The sequence below is a fragment of the Pseudorca crassidens genome, chromosome 18 (genome assembly GCF_039906515.1).
Source record: "Pseudorca crassidens isolate mPseCra1 chromosome 18, mPseCra1.hap1, whole genome shotgun sequence".
Taxonomy (NCBI): Eukaryota; Metazoa; Chordata; class Mammalia; order Artiodactyla; family Delphinidae; genus Pseudorca; species Pseudorca crassidens.
The window spans coordinates 34,117,041-34,138,844 of NC_090313.1; the positions used below are offsets into that span (position 1 = coordinate 34,117,041).

At 37.6% G+C, this 21,804-nt stretch overlaps 1 protein-coding gene across 1 annotated transcript in view; it reads left to right on the forward strand.

Annotated features, from left to right (window-relative positions):
• The first annotated feature begins 3,594 nt into the window (after window positions 1–3,594).
• The window catches only part of DACH1 (dachshund family transcription factor 1), a 413,540-nt gene continuing 395,330 nt past the window's right edge, over window positions 3,595–21,804 (forward strand). The window contains exon 1 of the mRNA XM_067712948.1: window positions 3,595–4,896. Coding sequence (XP_067569049.1) covers window positions 4,079–4,896 — 818 coding nt within the window. The 5' untranslated portion in view covers window positions 3,595–4,078. The remainder of the gene's footprint in view (window positions 4,897–21,804) is intronic.

Here is a 21,804-nt window from a genome sequence, read left to right on the forward strand (position 1 = left end):
TTTTTTTAATATTCTATGAAATCCACATTTTCAATCTTAATTATATCAATTGCTATATTGAAACCCTAAAAATTTAAAGACATGACTTATCCTAGCTTTGTCAATATTTGTATCTTTCTTACAATCCTCTGCTTTGCAGTCATTTACCAGAATTATAATGCAGCATGAATATAACTTTAAAATGACTATTGATTACAGAGAAAGCTTTGTGAAATCATTTAGTCAGTTTCCCCACTTGAGAAATCAGTGAATAAAATAGGTCAATAGATAAGGATGGAATGGATGTAATACAGTGCTATGCCTCCCTGGGTTATAAAAAGGGTCAAAAATGAATCCCCATAGAATTCATGGTTTTATACTCGTAAAATAAAATGATACTTACCAAATCCCAACTCTAAGTCCACCTTTCTACAGATTTATTCTTCGTTTTTAAAGCACAGGTTTTGAAAGTATATTTTTATGTTTCCCTGTTTCAACAGAAGCATTTCCTTGTCACTGTCCCTTTTAACCAAATAGGATGCCCTCATCTTCAGGCTAAAGTGCCTGTTGTTATCCAGGTATTCACCGGGACTTTTGCTGCAACAGCTAGTCTGTATTTTCTCAGTCTCCTGCGACCTTACAGCTCTTCTCAAAACTGCATTTCCTACTGAACTGAACTCTGTCTCCTGTGCCGATTTTTGTTAAGTAATAGATGGTGAGCCCTGAGACCACTCTCTCTATTAGTTCCATTCACAGGGATGTCTTCGGGGGCACGGAAGGAGGGGGAAGGGGAAGGGAGGGGCCAGGAGGGGGCAGAGGGAGGGAAGAAAATACCCTCCCTGAACTGGTACAAGCTCAGCTTCAAACGATATCCTAGGAAAGAAATTAAAGACTTCTTAATTAGTGCAGCAATTAAGCTTTCTTGGTAGCATTTTAATCAGCATAGGCCCTATCAAAGGACAAACAGAACAATTTGCAGGTCTTTGAATTTTAAACAGTCTTATTGATTTTAGCACAATACGTCTTCACAACACACAGGGAGAATTTTCTAATATCAGTTACAGTACTCTGAGTTATGCTTATGCAAATTGAGTGCAGGTTGGAGAGGAGGAGATGGAAGGAGAGGACCTGAACCAAACAGAGATGTAAAACAATAAACAAACAAGACAAAAGCTTGGAAACCTAAAGATGTGATAGGAAGAGTGGGAATTTGAAATCTGTGCAATTGATTTATCTGCTGTTATGAAATACCATTTGCCTTAATCTCTGGTAATATTTCTCAAAAAAAAATAAATAAAAAGAAGAAAAGAAACTTGAATTTTTCCAGGCTTTTCTTTCCTACATATTTTAATTTCCATTATGTGCCTTTTCTAATCCTATTGTTTGATCACCGGGGTATGTGGTAGTTCCTAAAAAATGGTTTAGAGATCTGAGATGGGGGGTGAGGGGAAGGAAGCTCCCATTCAGGTAGGGGCAGGCGCCCCAAGCCCTGCCTCTGAATGGAGCACGTGCTGGGAGACGCAGGGTTCCCTGCAGAAAATTTGGACTTTGCTTTGATGCTGGGTGGGATTATGGCTTGGTCAGCTATCATTACTTCCTGTCCGTGGCTTCGGAGTGTGGCAGGTATTAGGTGAGTGACAGTTTAAGGAAATATGAGAAACGAGGATGCTTAGAGCAGATTTGGGGCATTTAATTCTGATTTTTTCCATTTGTGGGTCTAGAATTTAAAACGAAGAAACTGGTTTAGCATATTAAAAACTAGAGCAGAGTTTATTAAAGTTGTGCATGCAATTCCAAAATAAAATTAGTAGACATAAACACTTAAAGTGTTCTGATGTATGTGATATATATCCAATCCCTATTTTTAATTGAAGTCAGATAAGAGGAATGAAAATTAATATAAATTATTTCTGGATATATCAAACTACATTGGCTAACTAGGCAAAACAACTGTATACACTTTAGCTACCTTATAGAAGTTAATCTACTTTTTGGCAACAATCAACTTTCTGAATTCTTATGACCCAGGAAAGACTCCTGATATAACTGCTATGCTCCAAAAAGTTTAGTATAAACTTTAGACTAATTAGTCAACAGTGCCATATTTCCCTATAAATATTTCCTGCACCTTTTGACACTAAACTTCAAAAAGTTTAAATAATTAAAATGATAAAAAGAAACGTGATAATAATTTCAACACTACACTGTGAACCCGATGCTAATAGTTTATTTTTAAAATCTGTCAAATGTTAAAGCACTGTTTCTATCTTGTAAAGTTAATGAACATGTGCAGACAGGTTTAAAGCACAATTATTTAAGATTCCTAGAGATATAAACAGAGAACAGACTTGACCTATGCTCAAATCACAGGTTGGTCAAAAATCCTTGAATAAATAGTACTTTCATGCAACAAGTTAGAAAAGGGAAGAAAAGCAGAGAGGAAGGCAAAGAGCAAGAGAGTCTAAACTCAGCCTAGTGTTTTTAAGCATAGCCTCCCTTTCTGCCTTTACAAGTCAGCTAGCGAGCTTTGTTTTTGTTCTTTTCATTATTTACAAAACATATTTCTACAAACTGAGGACTTTCCCAAAATACAGTGATACTTTTCAAATACAATATATGTGTGTGTAGATACGTGTGTGTGTGTATACACACACACACACACACACATAGTTACTCACCTAACACATCAGCAACTAGCCTTGGGTTTTAAACGATATGAGGATGGTTGGCGTCTGTGCAAGACAGGTGAATTAATTATAGAGTGCTAGGTAAGAAAAATTAGTGTGTTGTTTCCCCCCCACTTTCTAAATCTTCAAGGGTGCCTTATCTCTTCGAATTCTCTCGGTATGATTGGCATTTCTAACCTGCCTTTGGGGCGAAAGTGAAGTTATTCTCAACCATCCATATAATGGCAAGCATTTCTTTCTTTCCACAATCTATTAGGAAATGAGGGATTGAATGCAGAGCATTCCATGATTCTTAAGCGATTTCAGACTGACTTTTTTCCCACAACTTGAAAACTCTCCTGGAATTTTTCACTATCTTTAAACAAATAAATAATTGAACCGACAGATAAAATAATCAGATGCAGAAAATATGCGCTTTGCTTCCACATGGATTTTCCTCAGAATAATTTCTTAATTATCATGAAGGGAGAGGATGTGTTTTCATTTATATCTCATTGCAAAAAACGAGCAGAGATACATCCTAAATCCTTGAAGGAGAGCTCGGAGCGCTCTGGCTCCTCTTTAAGTTGGCAGACGATTGCTCAGAAGGTTTTGGAAAAAATTACGAGTCTTCGCGGAAGAAATGGAATATTAAGACATGCAGTCTAACGGTAGTAGAAGAGAAAGAAGTAGATGATCCCTCTTTCCGATCGCCACTTCTGTGTCCGGGCTTTTCCTCTCCGTCCCTCCCATAGTTTCTTACTTATCCTCCCCCTCCCCTCCTCCTTTTCTCGCTCCCTCGCTTTCCCTGGGTCTCGCGCTCTCGGAGTCTCTGCTCCGAGTTCCTGGTTGGATAATTTGGGTTAATACTAGTGAGTGAGGTTTTTGCGGCTTCAAAGGGTATTTCAAGTTTCCGGAGCTCCTCCCCTCTGCACCGTGTGACAACAACAACTCGTCCAGCCGGCAGCCTGCACTTTTCAGCTCATTTTCTCTCTGTCATTCCCCGCTCAATCTTTGATCAATGTACTTGCCAGGGAGAACCCAAGTCCTTCAAACCTCCTCCTTTTCACCTTCATCCTTAACTTTGTGCTAGAGCGGGACCCACACAACAACAGCCGACCCTCCCCGCCCCCACCTCCAAACCAGCCCCCGATCCCAGCCCCCGGAGAGGACTCGCATTTCGACTTGCGGGACACTTTTGTGCGTTTCTCTCTAGAGCGCCTCTCGCGCTCGCCCCTCCTGCGCTCGCTCTTTCTTACCCTCACCTCCTTTTTCCCCCCTTCTCTCCCTTTCTCCTTGTCGTTCTCTCTCAGAGTTGTTGTTGTGGCCCCCTAGCTCCTTCTCCCCCCCGCCCCCTTTTTCCCCTTGCCCTACCCGGGGTGTGTGGCAACTTTTTCCCTCGCTTCTCCTTCTGTTTCCCCTTATATGTGACCATGGCAGTGCCGGCGGCTTTGATCCCTCCGACCCAGCTGGTCCCCACTCAGCCCCCGATCTCCACGTCTGCTTCCTCCTCCGGCACCACCACCTCCACCTCCTCAGCGACCTCGTCTCCGGCTCCGTCCATCGGGCCCCCGGCGTCCTCAGGGCCAACTCTGTTCCGGCCGGAGCCCATCGCTTCGGCGGCGGCGGCGGCGGCGGCGGCCACAGTCACCTCCACCGGCGGCGGCAGCGGAGGCGGCGGCGGCAGCGCGGGCAACGGAGGCGGCGGCGGCAGCAACTGCAACCCCAACCCCAGCCTGGCGACCGCCAGCGGCGGCGGCGGTGGCGGCGGCGGCGGCGGCGGCGGCGGCGCCTCCAGCACCCCCATCAACGCGAGCGCGGGCAGCAGCAGCAGTAGCAGCAGCAGCAGCAGCAGTAGCAGCAGCAGCAGCAGCAGCAGCAGTAGCAGCAGCTGCGGGCCCCTCCCCGGGAAACCGGTGTACTCGACCCCGTCCCCAGTGGAAAACACCCCCCAGAATAATGAGTGCAAAATGGTGGATCTGAGGGGGGCCAAAGTGGCTTCCTTCACGGTGGAGGGCTGCGAGCTGATCTGCCTGCCCCAGGCTTTCGACCTGTTCCTGAAGCACTTGGTGGGGGGCTTACACACCGTCTACACCAAGCTGAAGCGGCTAGAGATCACGCCCGTGGTGTGCAATGTGGAACAGGTTCGCATCCTGAGGGGACTGGGCGCCATCCAGCCCGGAGTGAACCGCTGCAAACTCATCTCCAGGAAGGACTTCGAGACCCTCTACAATGACTGCACCAACGCAAGGTAAAGAGCGGGGGGCAGCCTCCGCCGCCCGGGGTCCCTTCCCACCGGTCTCCTCGCCCTTCCCTCGCTCCCTTCAGGGCGCCGCTCGCTCCGCGCGCCCGCGAGCCGCGCGCTCCGCCGAGCGCGGCCCTCTCCTCTCTTTCCTCGGGGCTCGCCGGCCGCTCCCGACCCTCGGAGAAGTTGGCACCTCACCCTGCCCAGACCGCGCTCTTCCGGCCGGGTCCACCCCTTGCTGGCCCGGGAGCGGAGGCGCAGCCGCTGTTGCACGCGAGAACCCCAAGCCTCCGGGCAGAGGGGGCGGGAAGGAGGAGGACGGTGCCTTTCCAGGGGCCACAGCGCCCTTCCTGGGCCGCGCCGGCGTCAGGGGACCCCTCTCAGCGCGGCCGCCCGTGTGCGCGCTCCCTCGGACCCGAGTTCCACCGCAAGGCGCGGGGCACTGGCCTGGCTGCTCGGAGGCGCCAGGCGGCATCCCGGGGGCGGAGGGAGGTCGTGACTCTGCTCTGCAGGGTTCGAGGAGCGGGAAGACGCGCTCCGGGTGAGGGCCCCGCGAGGTAGCCTTGGGAGTGGGTCACTTGGAGGTCGGGAGGGGGACGGCCCCAGAGGCCGAGAGGCCGGCGCAATCCCGGGGGACCCAAAGCGAGTTCAGCTCCGAAGCCCCTAGGGCAAGCCCGCGGAGGGGAGGGACCTGTGTGTGCGCGCATCTGTGCGTGTGTCCGCGTGTGAGCGTGTGCGTGTGCAAAGAAGATGAAGGGGTACGTTTGCCCCGGGGCAGACGCGAGGGGACCGTCAGGGTCCCTTCCGTAGGGGGAGGTGACCGGGTGCCTGAGACTCTTGGAAGCTGAACCGGAGAGATGGGGAAGGAAGACCACAGCTTGCTTTCTCGCTCTCTCTCCAAACTGTTCTTTTTTTCTTTTCCTTTTTTATCCCTTTTCTTTTCTTTTCTTTCTTTCTTTCTTTCTTTCTTTCTTTTTTTTTTTGTTAAGGGTTAGTAGCTCACGCAATGAGCAGGTGCAGGCTTTGCACCGGGATGCTCTGTGTACCTGAATACCGGTGCCATGGCTTCCCCAGCCCGGCAAAGCGCGGGAACTCTATAGAGGCCACGGGACCTGGAGCCAGGCCCGACCAGTTTTATGCTAATGAACGCTCACTGGGGGAGGATCTACCGAGAGGGGGCGGGAGTAGGGTAACTTGGCAGTTTCGGGGTAGAAGTGATCATTCCACCCGCTCTCACGGTTCCGTCTTGTCCCTATCGTTGGCTGCAGAGGGGAAAGTTCAGAGATACCGGGTAAAAGCGAGTAGGGAAAGTTGGAGTCTAGAAGTGAGCGCGTGGGAACTGCGCGCAAAATGTGTGCAGCGACTTCGGTACCTTCCAAATAAGTTTAAAGATCGGGAGAAGAAGCGGAGTTTTACTTCTTTTGGGTGTGTTCCCCTAGGAGAGCTAGGGAAACAGAGGCGGCAAGGAAAGGCGCAGGACTAGACCAGAAGGAAACCGGGGTAGAAAAGCCCCTAGCTATTTCTTCCTTGGGAGAAGACTTCTGGCTAGTGCCCCCGGAAGACTGGAAGACGAAAAAGACTCGAATTCCAACCCAGTAAATGTCTTACCCTGACCTAGCCAGAAACTCTTTTCCGTGTTTATTTGCCATTCTTTGCATCGGGCCATGGGTGTATATCTGGGTTTTGAACCTTTATTTCTACTATTTTTGGGTGAATGCTGAGCGCCCGCGTGTGTGTACGCGCACGCGTGCCCAAGAGTCTGGACAGGTGGCAGTAAAGATTGAGGGGGAATCTTGATCACTAAACGTCATTTACGGAGATAATTGGAGTTCTTGGGTGTTCAGAAGATAACATATTTGCAAAAAATCTACTGTTAAAACAAGTTGAATCAGGGCAGAAAATTGTTGCGGAGTTGTTATAAAGAATGCTAGTCAAAATTTTAAGCCAGTTCAGATATGATTGCGGTGAAATTGCCTACCTATCCAGTAGATTGGTGAAGCGCTGTTTTTCTTAGTAACCAAACCACTCTTCTCTTGAATCTTCTTTGTGTGTTTCTTACAGCACACACTGTACTAGATAATTAATGGCCATTTCGCATAACACGCAAAAAAATTGGTGGAGAAAACTCCCTTCAGAGACTGCAATGTTATAATCAATTTAAAGCAGGTAGTGCTACACCACTTACAATTATTCTCTTGGTGTTTTGTGTTTTTTTTCCAGAAATTTCTGAAAATATGGAATTTTCAGGTTTTGGAATTGAAGTCCTCACCATATGGTTGCAGAATATTCTTAAAGTTATTAGGAAATAATTTTAAAGTATTTTTTCCCTGAGGTTAACAAAGCCTCTGGAGTTAAAACTTTCAGAGCCAAGATAAGTTAAATCCAGTAAAACTGTTTATCCCTTCAAAAATATCTCATCAGTACTCTAATTATATTTCAATCACCTCGTTTTAATACTTTACAATGAAATGTGTTATTCCAAAACTCTATTTCAGGTTAAAGTTAAATGTGGTAAGTTTGTTGATTTACTATTGCATTTTGATCTTTTATCAACTACAAGACTTTCTCAAACCTAAACACATGCAAATACTGAAGAAGATGTGTAGTTGTAGATATCTGCCTAGGTTTTCCTAATTCTGCCACTGACTAAGAAAATAGAAAACTTAACATTGAACTCCCTCTCACCAAAATATACTGTTTGCATTGTGATGCATTATTTTTTAGTGATAATTACAAGTGTTACTGTCTTATTTCTCAGCGTTGGAAACAATACCTAAAATATTTTTATCTTGAATTTACAAAACTAAAATTACCCTTTTCATTCAAGTCCAGTTTATGCCCTTACTACTAAGATCCTTTTTCATTCATCTATATATATTGATTTCTTTCATTATGGTTTCTTTCTCCTCTGGCTACTTAAGAGACTATCTAAAGGAATAATTGATGCAAAAGATAAGAGGAACTGTGCAGAAAGGCAAACTATGTAAAATAATATGTACATAGTGTGCAAGAAACATTAAATCTTAGCACTCTCAGCTTTTTACAGAACATGTATTTAATTATGTCTCTTAAGAGTATTTAGATACCAGAGAATCTGAGGAACCAAAATTTTTGATGTTAAGGAAAAGAAGCGTTCATAAGCTTGCTCAAAGTGGCTCAGTAAGTTAGTAACAAACCTCGGAGTGGATTTAATTTGCTTGGGGCTATTGCATCAGTGTGCTATCTATGAAAACTAGAATAAATGTTGAAGCCATCTGTCATTACCACAAGGAGATGAAACAGAGACTGTCACCTCCTTGATAGTAAAGCTAAATAAAATAGGGGTCTCAAAGCATGAAAGAAAATATAAGGAAATATATTTAAAAGTTGTCAGAGGACAAAGTCTGACCTTGATCACCTTCCTCTAATTATTATTTTTCAACTAAACATTAGTTGCATGAACTTGGCTGTTGCAACAGAGGTCACTTAATTAACTGGTAACCATTAAACAACAACAAAAAAAAGAAAAGTAATTATGTACATGGTCAAGTCTCTGAGTCAGTTGCTTGTTTGTAGATTTGGGTTAGCATTCAATTTTCTGTGAATTCAGGTAATAAAAAGTGACTGTTCTATTTCGTCATCAAAAATAATTTTTTTTTTTTTTTTTGAGCATTGCCAGAAGTTGATTTTGTCTCAGGATCTTCCAAACCAGCTTGTGATTTGGGTCCTACGTAGCCCTAGATTTATGAAGTTTTTAACTTGGAAAGATTCCAGTTAGTTTTATCAGACATTTTATATAAATATACATATATTTACAAACAGTATTCTTTTGTCTTAAAAGTCAGTACCATCTATTGACAGGAAATTGAGAGACTACATGTCTTTTTTTGTCCAGTGGTAATATACGAATGCAGTTTTAGTATAAGAAGTATAAAATATTTTCCAATTCTTGGCTCTTTTTTTGTCAGAAGATTTTTTAAATAAAAATAGCATATTTATTTAACATTTCCTCCGTTGCATGCTATTCAATGGCACGGACTTATGCATTTATGCCTCGATGTAGAAAGTTTCAACACAATACAGACTCCCTTCTCACAGATAATTATGATACTTAGCACAGAGAAATTCAAAACTTACTTCAAATGAAGAGAGACTATGCTTTTGAAGTTTTTGTATTACAGTCTATTAATGGCTCCTGTAAAGCCTGAAGTCTCGTCGTATAACATTTCAAGAAAAATATGGCATAATTAGAAGAGTAGGGCCTAAAATGTGAAAGTTTTTTGGTTCCATCACTTATCTCTGCAACACTTTTTAAATGTTGGTAAATTGCAGTTTAATAACTAATACATAAATAAAATCTAAGAATATGCTCACCTCGGATTTACCTTGTTTAATCACATTATGTTGCAAGATACAAATTCTCAAGTTATTTGGATAATATCTTTCAAATCTGTTTTTTTTTTTTCCCTTGGAGTTAGTCTCCAGTGATATCATAATCATTATTGTCACATAGTGCACATAGTTATGAGGATGAAGATGGTTTACTTTCTGAACTCCACGGTTAATGTCCTGAGACACTTAATTTGATTTGCACATTTAATATTTTATTTTGTGATGATTCAAATATTATGTATAATAAACTACAAGACAGGCTTATTTTTTTCTTGTCAGAGTTTTCTTGCATAAAATTTTTGTATTTGCATTTAAGGCAGAATTTTTAAACTTCATTTAGTCTAAATCTGCTGTTTTTTTTGTTTAATCTACCACATTTCACAGAAGTTGCATATAAATTATTGAAACCAATATTAGCCACTCTCTTTGCCTCACTACCTTCCCCAACCTTCTGAGTTGTGACACCCAATATTGATTAAAGTCTAGGCTGGATTTGAGCATAAATCACTCTTCTCTTTGGTGATTTACCATGTGTGATTCACTAGCATACAAAAACATAATATGCTTTATTGTTTCTCATTTGCTGTTTTGTTTTTGGAATGTGTAGCATTTGTAGCTTAATGTGCTTAATGTGCAACCAAGAAGTTGTTATTTTAGGAACAATTTGTGCTTTGACTGTCAATTAGTATTATTTTACCTTTCCAAGTTACTTTACTAAATTGTTTCATACAGTTGCCTTTGTTAATCAAGTAAAATAATCATTTAAATTGCATTGTATTAGCAACATAGAACACATGTATTGCAAAATATAATAAGAAATGAAACTCTCACAGGTTGTAAGCTGTCTCCCTTTGAATCTTTGTCTGAAGAAATTAGTTTGAAATATGCCTTCTTAAATAGGTACAGGTGAGTCTTCTAGATTTCACTAAACATTTTGGTTTTAAGGTTTTCGTTACTTGATTCTTTAGAAAAGTTCAACTTTGCCTGAATTTAATCTTTCCAAGATTTCATTTTCAGATTGTTCACCAAGGGGAAAAAAAAAAATCACATCAATTTATATACCTTTAAAATGACCAAAAAATGTGAAAAAATTGATATTAACTATTTGGATATTTTAACATGTATTTAAGATAAAGTTTTATCATTTTATGTTTGAATTGTTATGAGAATAGAATGACCTTAGCATGTGCCAGCATGTGCCATTCTCTTTACTGAGTTACTGCACTGTGATTGGTCAGTCGTGTGTGTGTGTGTGTGTGTGTGTGTGTGTGAATGCTGCAGCTAAAAATTCAGTTAAGAATACATTAAAAATACATTTATATTTATATTTTCAGACTTAGAGACTGCATTAAGGAGGCTCTTTTCCATTATATTTGTTGTGTTCAATAATTTATTTTTTAATGAAGAAAACCTGACTTAAAAGCCCACCAAATGGGGCTTAGATAAGTGGACTATCAAAGGCTCTGATCTGCACAGATACATGTATCTCAGGCATACCAGTGGCTCTGTGAGCCCACATTGTCCTCAAATTCCTTTACTTTCCTTCTCCTCAACTTGTCAGAAGTATTTCCAATCAAAAGTATTTTTTTTTTTTGCTATAGTATCTGTCCTTTAAATAACTTTTAATTGCTGATATTTGCTTTTTAGAATACATCACAGTATAGAAGTGTCTCAATTAGAATAGTGAGGTTAGCTTACCAAATTATTTCTTTGGAAAGCAGGAACACCAAGGATAGTATATTTATATTTGGTCTAGTAGTTAGTTATTATATTCAGTCTAGTAATTAGTTATTATTAGATTAAGTGGTGGATCATTTTATATTGATGCACCTATTTACTTTGGGAAGGTTTTTGAGAATCTTTTAAGAGGGGGTCTATTACAGATACCTGTCCAATTTAAATGTACATATTTATTTTATAAGTATTAATATCCATATAATCATATATAGAGAATGATGCAAATCACTACATGATCCAAAATCAGAGACCTTGAGCCAGGAGCATTTTAAATTTCTTGTGTGTTCTGATTTGGATTTATCTTATAAGATAGGAGGATTCTAATTCACTCATTTAAAAAAAATTTGCATGTGGGTTTTTCTAAATTGGATATAGAAATGTCCAATGACTGAACTTTGTTAAAGGTGTGGCCCTGTTGCTTTCTGATTCATATTAGCTTGGAGTTGATCCAGGATATCAAGCTGGGATTCTTTTGCACGTTTAAATGTACGTGACTTGAGTGGAAGCTGTCAAAGACAACTTACTAAACTGGAAAACTCACTGTGTATTTAATTTGTCTTATATTTTTGTGCTTATAAACATATTGTAGTGTCTAAAAGTCTGCAGCATGGCAACACACTGAATAGCCAGCTGTTTTAAAAAAAGTTTTAGAGAGTAGTGATTAAAAAAAAAAAACAGTTTAACTGAAGCATCTAAAACATGTTATTATCTAAGATGAATACACTACCTAGAATATAGTACATGTTTCTTGCAAGAAATAGGAATTGTTTACTATGATTTGAAGACTAAAAGTAATTTAACTATAGGTAGATTAATAATAATCTTGCAGTGGATTTTGAAGGTAGTATATATATTTAACAAAAAATTGGATATGCTTTTCAAGCATGATTTTCTCAAAGCAAATATTGAAATGGGCAACAAAGTAGATTGGTTACTTTTGGTTAGTAACATTGAAGAATTGAGGAATGTTTTCCTTTCCTTAGAATAAATGAAGGGAGGGGTAAACGAAGTATTAAAAGTCACAATGTAACTTATCTTTGAATTTATATATGGTATCAAATGTTTCTAAATAATTAGATTACCCCTGTAGTCACAACAGGAAAAAACAATGCTTTTCTTCAAGGACAAGGAAAATATATCAGGAAAGAAAGAGTACTAGTCAAAAGGGAATTATTTTATAGAAGCACATACAATCATTTGCAGTAAATACTTGCTAGTTCAGTTTAAGGGATATGGTCATTTCTTAAGTAAAGGTAATGATAATCAATCTCTAGAGTATATTAATCAAGAAATATTTCATTACATTCACATATCAAGCAGATGAAGTATTTTGTTAAAATCTTAAACTGATTGTATTCAGAAATTGTATTAATAGCAGCAGTAGGTCAGCTGTTTTATTCATAGCCTTATATTTTAAAAACATTTTGTTTATATATGAACAAATCACTGAAGCTGTAACTAATCTTTGAACCCATCACAGCTCTGCTAAAATAGACTGATATATTCAACAGTATTAATTCTTATTTTATATTTAAAATATCTGTTTTTTTAGCTTAATTTTTGGAAATGATATATATGTCTTAAGTTAGGCAGTTTGTAGCTTAATAGTGCCTCTGGATTTTAAATGAATAATTTGGAGCACTTTTCTTTGTAATATCACTGTTCACACATTTTATACTAGGATGAATGTTCTTGTGTATGCAACAAGTATAAAATTTCTATCAGTATTCAAGAGATCTTTGTGGTGGATATTTTTGTTTATGTTAAGCTTAGCCCATTTGTGGTCTATGTATTTATGCTTAAGTAATTATAATCCCTTTATTAGAAAAGCTTTTACGTATATTTTGTGTTTGTACACACACACACACACGAGAGGCATGTAGAACATAGGGCCAGAAGACCAACAAGTTACTTATAAAAATAGCTTAATTTTGCTTTCTGTAATTCATTTAATATAAAATAACACATGAAAAGCCAATTCTACTTTAGTGAATGACCATAGAAAACTATATTTAAAATTACTTTTAGGGTGAAAGATGTAGTTTATATTTAAATGTTTTAAAATATAATTATAAATATAACATTATATGGCTATTAGGACAGTGATTAAACACTTATCTTGATTTTCCTAGACCTTTATTTTTATGATAACTAAGATATACTTTTAATTCTCTACAAAAAATATTTATAACTGATAAGTATTTTATTGTATGAAATCGACATTAAACTATTAGGTACTAGAATCTGTACATTACTGAAGAACCTTTAAAGTGCTTGATGTCATAGCACCATTTCTTTTATTGGTTTATTTCATTGCTGCTTGCACTTTGGAGCAAGCATATCCTTTAAAATCAGTGGATAAATGATAGGAAAACAATATCATAATCTAAGAAAAAAAGATTGCTCTTCTAAAAGCTTTGCCATCAATGAGATGAGTTAGGAATGAGGTCAATGGGTTAATCTGCAGGTCTACATAAGGAGATGTGTATTACCACTTCTTGCAGTGGACTGTAATTGTCTTTGAAAACACCTGGTAGAGGTCCAGTTAAATTGAAATCAATTACTTTCTCAATCATTCCATGGCATATGTCAAGTCATTACGTCATTGGTAAAAGTGCAAGCATGCATGCATTTTTTTTGCAAAGCAGGAAGAAGCTTATAAAACAGTGATTGCTTAAAGGACTCTGCTTCATCTAAAGCTTGAGGGATTAAAAAAAAATCACTTGGACATAGTAACTTAAAATGACATTTGGTAAGAAGTTCATCTTTGCATTTAGTTATCTAAGTAAAAACAATATTTCACATTCCTTTCTGCATCATCTGGTATGTATATATACTTAAAAGTTAGTGAGAATGGTTTCAAAATATTTTATGACATGTGACCTCTGACACCTTTATTCTTATTTTCTAAGAACCCTCTGACAAGTATATATTATAATCAAAGATGAATATATGTCTGCTCTTCACTGATTTTTTTTTTCTTCACACCATTGACAGTACATGCAGATTTGAACTTGTAGCCAGGAACAGTGCTTCCATGCTTCAAATTGCCAGAAGACCCCCAGGGATGGAAACTTGACCTGCTTTTATGAAACCATAGAATTACATTTATACAAGTTACCCCATGGGAAAGGAATGAACTGATCCCAATTCAAACCTTAATATTGGAGCCTTCTGGGTCAAATTTGATTTTTCTTTCTGTTAACACCTGTTTAGCTCCCAAATTTAGTAACTATATATTCTTAGGAAATTTACAAAATACTATTCATGAATGGCATTTCACAGTTAAGCCAAAGTGCCATCAGAATTTGGCAGCTATTCAAGATTTCACATGTGACTAAGATGCTACTTTTTAAAACAAAATATCTACCTTTCAAATATATATGCTAGATGTTAAAAGGTTAAACATAAATGTGTTTAATTGGACATGGGAACATTTATTTTGTACTTTTTTTTATTAATTTCTCTCCACAGAAGAGTCAGCCCAAGTAGGGGAAGAAACTTTTTTTCAGGGAGTTATTCCCTATGATAACATTTCAGAATACAGATTTTTATATGAGTATATTTAATTTTTCTTAGATTCACATTTTGAGAGGTTAAAGTTCTTATTGTATTTTTAGCTGGATCACTTGAAAGTTTTCAGAAGGCTCCCTTTGCCACTAGCAATAGCAAATGAAGATCACTGACAAATTTTATATGTAAAAGCCATTTTTATTTTAGTTATGTGGACTGGGGCTAAGTTGGAAAACTAAAATTAATCATAGGTACAAAATAAAGAGGTATTTAGGTATGTATAGTTTGCTTAATTTCTGGAATATCAAAATGCTATATCATATATCTATATATATATAAATGGATAATGTATATAAAATGGTAGGCTTATAATATCTCTGCCTATAATGGGTGATATTAAATGACTACCATTAGATTTAGAACCTACCTTTTCATATAGAACAACTTGCTCTTGATCTTATATATACAGAAACATTTTATAAAAGGTAAAGCAACACATATACATATATATCCCCCACTCAAGTATATGCAATGACAAAAAATAATTCCATGATTGGATTTTGGAATTGAGGTTAGCAAGTTCCTTTTCCAATAAAAATTAGAGAGAATTTCAAAGATCTTTCACTTCCTTTTTCACTTAACATTGGTAAAATCATTTGGATAATTGGCTATTTCCTTACAAGAACTAAACATAAAAATTCCTAATAAGAATGGTTATAACAAATCAATTCTTGGAGTGTGGAAGAAAAACATTGAGATTTCCAGTGAAAGGAATACCACTTTTCTTACTATCATAAGTCATGATTATCAAGGAGAAAATATTTAGGGTTTTAAACATATGTTGCTTATTTTTTATTGGCTGTTCTGTGACAAAAAAAGAAAGCTCCTTAACTTTCACTGTAAGCTAACAGTTTTCTGCCTTGCCTCAACACATCATTTGAATGAAGCTGAAAATTAAGTCAATCATTTGGATGTTTCCTAAGATCACTCTGTTGCCATATTTATAAAATAGCAACATTGATTAAATATTTCATTTAATTTAAAAGTTTGACCCAACTAGTTTCATGGTTATTTGACATGGCAATTGGTCTGCACATTCTGACTGTGAAGGAAGGAATGGAGGGAGGCAGATCACGTGACTGCACAACTTCATGCTGTTCTTAAAAGGAATCTAGTTAGGAAAGGCAGCTTATTCTGACTTTTGTAATGGCGATAATATGAAGTTTCTATGACCTTTGTCTTCCAGTGGCACTTTGCAGCTCAATTTCTAATAACGATTGATAGTATACCAAATGAACTGCAAAACAAAACAAAACAAAAAAACCCCAAAACACCTTAAAAAAATCTTGCTATAAAGTGTGTGAAAGGAGAGGTGGAGCTTTTATATTTTAGATAATTCTCTGTAAGTAGAGCGATCCTTAATTTTGCACAGAATTCTACATCGTACCTCATATAGGAAGCCTTTAGACGCCAAACTAAATTTCATCCTCTTAAATATCTTTATCATTTAAATTGTCCTCATAATAAATCCTCTTTATTTTTGGTAGACACTCTAGTGAAATTTTGCATGAAATATAAATCCATATTTACCCATAACTATCTATCCAAAAACAGAACAAGCTGGGTTTTTGAGCTTTTGATATTTAGATTGGATTCCTCTAATTCAACAGAGTGAAAATATGGTTTATTTTTATTTATTTTCTTCTAATTTAGGAAATGACATTAAAATGGTATATATTTGATCTGAAGTAAACTTTTTTGCTCTTGCTTTTGGGGAGTGGGTTAAATAAGGGCCCATGACAGGGATGCTGTTTGTTTTTCACAAAAGTTGTTTGTGATTTCAGGTACTCTTGGGAAATCTCTTGATCAGATTCACATCTGTTCCTGTCAAAGTGGGTGCTAAGATACCGGTCACCCAGCAACCATGTCCAAGAGGGAATTGGGCCGATAATAACTTCAAAAAGGAATGACAGATGCTAGATTAGGATGAAAGACAAAACGCATGAAAAATGAGCTTGTTAGAATCAAAAATTTGTTCAAGCACCTTTATGCAAATTAAATGAATATTGAATATTTGCATGCATTTCTACTTTTTCATTTGATTGAAAAGAAAAGAATAGCACATTTAAACTCACAAATGTGACTTTTTCTTTTGTACTAATCAGCATACAAAGCTGAATCTCTTTTTTAAAAAAAATCAGATTAGCCACCTGGGTTCTTATATCTCTACTAAGTATATTGCAATGTTTTTTGTATAACAATGGTACTCTTTGGGACAACTTAGTTTATCTAATTTTTTTCATAATAAGCAGTCTCGTGTAAAGGTTATTTTAGATAAATATAAATCTATTTCTTGAGAAAGCATTTCAAAAGTAACCTTATCCTATTGTCCTTGAAATTGGTTAATGTACATTAATAAAAGATCACTCAAGATGAATTCACACCAAAAGCACAGGCTTCTCATTGACAGGTTAAATAACAATGCATTAAAGTAAAGCAAGGTAGTATTCCTGAAATGAAAAGTAGACAGAAAGATCGCTTCAAAATTTAAGATGCTTTTTGATATATTACTAGTTTTTCTATTGAATTGTTTACATACTAATCAGAATTTAGAAGAGCCTGATAAAATGTAGTGATTGAGAGAGGTTTCTGAGTCTTGGTTTAGCGATGTATAATGTGGTCACGTAGAGAAATTGATTTTCTTCAGAAATTAATTAATTTTTCATATCGCCCTAAGCTGCAGTTAAAAAGAGTGCATACTTGTCTGTTTTTTCCAGAAATATTGCCTAATCATATTAATACCATTGCCCCAAGGATGAAAAGATAATTGTACAAATGCATTTGGAAATATGTATCACTGAGTATTTATGATTAAATTATGCAAATGACCTAGCTCTCATCCTTTCCAGACCCAGATTGTCTAATTAGGATTGATATGCTGAATAGATGTTCCAGAATTTGAATACAAGCATGTCCAAGGAGCAGAAAATTGGAAATGACAAGGCTGAAATCCAAAGAAAAGTGTCTTTCGTTTCTATACTGTGTTAATGTGCTGTTAGCAGTTGAGGGTTTTTTCCCTCCCTTTGGCTATTTTGTGACTCATATGTCCATATTAGAAGCAAGTATGCAAAATGAATTGAACTTCAGCAAAAAGCATTTCATTTCTATTTGGTGCTTATATAAAGATAATAATTCCCTTGTCATTCAAAAAGAACATCACTATTAAGTTGCTTCAAACAGTGTAAACTTAACCTTAACTGAGTGAAGTTTTAAAAAACTTCCTTTGTATTGGTATCAAACCTTTATTTCAAAGCTAGCTATCCAAACTTCATGGCATACCGTTGCAGTATTTTCTAAGGATGTGCTTTCTTGAATCTACAGTTTATTCATTTATTCATTTACTTAAATACCTATCCCCTTATATTTGGAGAAAAGTTTTCCAGTAACAGTTCCGATTAGCGGGAAAAAAGCAGCACTTTAAATGTAACAATGTTTGAATTTGAGGTCCTCAGCAGGCTTTCTCCCTCACTGATTACACTCATTCATCTTAGATGGAGGGGTGGTAGTGAGGGGGTAGGAAGGGACTGAACTGTCAGGACTCCAGCCTTTGTTAAGCAGCGGGTAGTCACTGCCTCTGAACCCGCCTGGCTCCTGCTTTCCATCTGCAGGATGATGGATTGCTATGTTTAATACATTTCAGCTTTTGTCTGTCATAGTATGGACAGACAGTACTATCAGTGATTTCAACGGTGATTAGGGAACAGTTTCAAATCCCTCCTATTGGCCAGACAGCTTCCAGGAACATCTGATGAAACATATTCATTGGCACTCTCACCATGTAAGAGTATAGTTTAACTAGGCAGAGATTGTACATTCACTGTTTAAACCAGTGCTGAAGCCCACTGAGAATTTTACTGGACCATATATCCACTTTAGGACAAAGTTACACGTGACAATATTGTAACAACATTGGGGTCTCAAACTAAAATATTTATCTCAAGTAGTCCCAAGGTAAGATAAATTTGTATTCTTTAAATAGTAACAGCATGTGTTTAACGGCAGAACTGTATTCCATAGACTATGATGTCAGTTGTTGCTACTCATCAATATTGAGCTGTCCAGCTATATTGGGAGGGTAGAATGTGAGGACTATGTTAAAACAATAAGACATGACATGGCATGTGCTATTCTGGGATTTGCTGAGCTGTGGGTGCTTTGTGGTTCACAAGTCCAAAGAGTGAATGATTTCAACAACCAGAACACCACTATGTACAGCTCAATATTTTCCCTGGAGTGTTTTATTCTATTTATAAAACTGGTGCTAAGAAAATACAGTTATCTAAAGGAAACCAAAATATTCTTTTAAACCATTGGTAACTTAGGCAAAGTTTTATTTGGAAAATTGGACATATCTAAATCAATAGAATTTTACTAATACTATTACAATGGACCAAATGTAATGTAAATTACAAAGTAAATTTAAAAGTGTATTATGAGCATGGAGTTGCAACTCTCTGAAAAAACAGGTAATTATCAAAATACTTAATTCAGCCAAAATTTTGCAACAAAAATCTAAATCAGGAAGAGACACGTGCTTTCAACTAATCTCTATTAATAGGAAAGATTAAAGAAAAAGTTTAGATAAGTTAGCCCCAAATATTCAATGAGAATAAGAACTCCAGAATATAACATAAGTCCCCAATTATATTTTCTCTTACTGATATGGTTCTTACATTGCAAAATTTTCACCTGAGATCCTTTCAGTAAAGGTTTCTCATTTTGAATATGGTTACAAATACACAAACGCACAAATTCACGCATACACGGCATACCATGTTTCTTTTTAACCAGTTCAATAGCTAAACTTGTTGGCATGTTGACATTGCTGATTTAGTAGTAAGGGCAGGTGGGGCTGTGCCTCCTGTGAGAGTTATACAAACATTCATATATTTTGCAGCTTACCTTGTTCTTTTTTTTTTTTTTGCATCTTTATTGGAGTATAATTGCTTTACAATGGTGTGTTAGTTTCTGCTTCATAACAAAGTGAATCAGTTATACATATACATATGTTCCCATATCTCTTCCCTCTTGGGTTATCTTGTTCTTTGCTTTATTTTAAAGCTTGTCTTATTGAAACGGTGTTCAGCATAAAAATTGTGCCTTCATTCAGCCTATTCTACAGGAGTCATTCGTCCGAGTAAATCGAAGGTATAGCTCATAGTAGACTTCTGTACAGAAATTGCATAACTGAGTTTAAGTAAATCTAGATTTTTAATCAAAGCTGTTCACAATTTATATAGCACATGTAAAATAATGTACCACCCCTCAACAACTGCCTAATCATTCTAATGTGTGGTTGTCACATCTTTAGTCGTAGAGTATTGCATATTCATTTATTGCCTTCATAGTGTGGGTGGGGGACAGGTGGAGAAGTGGCAAAGCGTTTATTCTTTTAGAGAAAAATAAGGTATTAGGGGACAGCTATTAGCAGGTCACACCCCCTGAAATCACTGTGATGTGCGGAATTTCTACCAAGTCAAATGGAAATGCATGGATGAGGCAACTAGAGTTCAGGTTCTGAGCTTTGAGCTCTCAGCAGCAGATTGAATGGAAGAAGAGGCAATGTTGAGTCAATACTCTGTTCTAAAGCAGAACCATCTCATGGGATGGCTGTCCTTACCTTGCTATGTTCCTTCCCTTAACTATTTGTTAATAATTTTTAAGGGGGTAATCAATAATCAGTAGAAATTTAGGATTAAGGATCTGGCTGGGGGATAAACCTTTAAGAGAGGAAAGGAGCTCTTATACCATATAAAATCTATAGACACTTTCCCTCCAAATGTTATAGAAAATGTGTTTGGCAAATGCAAATATGTAGTTTGCCCATAGGTGAACTATTCAGAATCGTATCTCCTGTAACATTGGGAGTGTGTGTGTGTGTGTGTGTGTGTGTGTGCGCGCGCGCGCGCGCATGCGCACATGCATGCGTCCACATGTATACTGTAGGTTGCCAACCCCTGTTATACACATTGTTAGTCCTATGTTTAGTTAAACACCATAATTATCAAGTAATACAAGTCATTTGTCTTACTGTGGTTAAACAAAGAAAAAACGTGTGCTAAAAACTAAATGAATGAGTTTCTCAGGAAGCTAAACGAACAAGTTTGTTGTCTGAAATGTTTCAGAGTGGAGGAAGCTTAGAACACCCTTTAATCTATTCCATCCATCTCTGGCCACAGTGAGAGTGCACTGGCTTCTGTGTGTGTGCACAGCAGCTCTGGGCTTAGCGTCCAGCTTTTACTGTTTGGTGGATCCACAGTTTGGGGGAAAATAACGAGTCAGGCCAGCAGGTTCAACTTCTTTTTTCTCAGGAGCTTCCTATAATGATTCCACCTCTAATGAGGTGAATTACTACTGCATGAAAAAGGAGAAAAAAGGGTTTTGGCCATCTTAGCTAATAAATCACATTGACTGCATGGCTGATCAGATCAATTGTGCATAAATCAGTGCCTTAAAGAGTCTTAAACTAAGATTCTACCAAAGACCAATCGATCCACCGGCTTGTGTAAAGGCATGGTCTCTTGCCCATAGCAAACTGAACAGGAGTCCACAATATTGAAACAGTTAATATGCTGTCAGATGTTGAAATGAATGTTTTCAGATCTCAAGGGCATGACTGTGATGAGTAAAGCAGTTGTGACTGGGTTGCGTCAACTAATATGTTTTTGTCTTTTCTAGTTCACTTTTGTTAGCAAGAAAATGTAATTCTCAATACATATACGAAAACTAAGTTTTGAAAACTTTATCAACAAGTGTAAGTTTGGGGAATTGTTTCCCACAAAGATATTATTATGTTATTTCAAAAAGAAATTATTATGGCTATCCAAGAGGAGTATTTCATTACGATAATAGCTGTAGATTTGAGATTTACTAATCTATAGAAAACCTGGGGTCATGAGAACAATCTGGAAACTTGATTTCAAGTTCTGATTCTATCAGTTACTAACTGGGAGATGTTGGATTAGTCAGCTGGAACTTTCATACTGTCAAATGTAAAATAGGGAGAGTAAAGATAACTTTTCTATTTATTTTAAAAGAAGGTTGTGAGGATAAGAATGTGATAATAATTATTTGAAAGCACTTCAGAAATAGTAAGGTGCTTTTCAAGAGTTGTTATCTGTTTAGAATTCCCATTACTTTTTAAAAAATTGAGACATAATCTACATATTGTGTAAAGTTTAAGGTTTACAATTATATACTTCAAAGTTGCTAAGAGACTAGATCTTATATGTT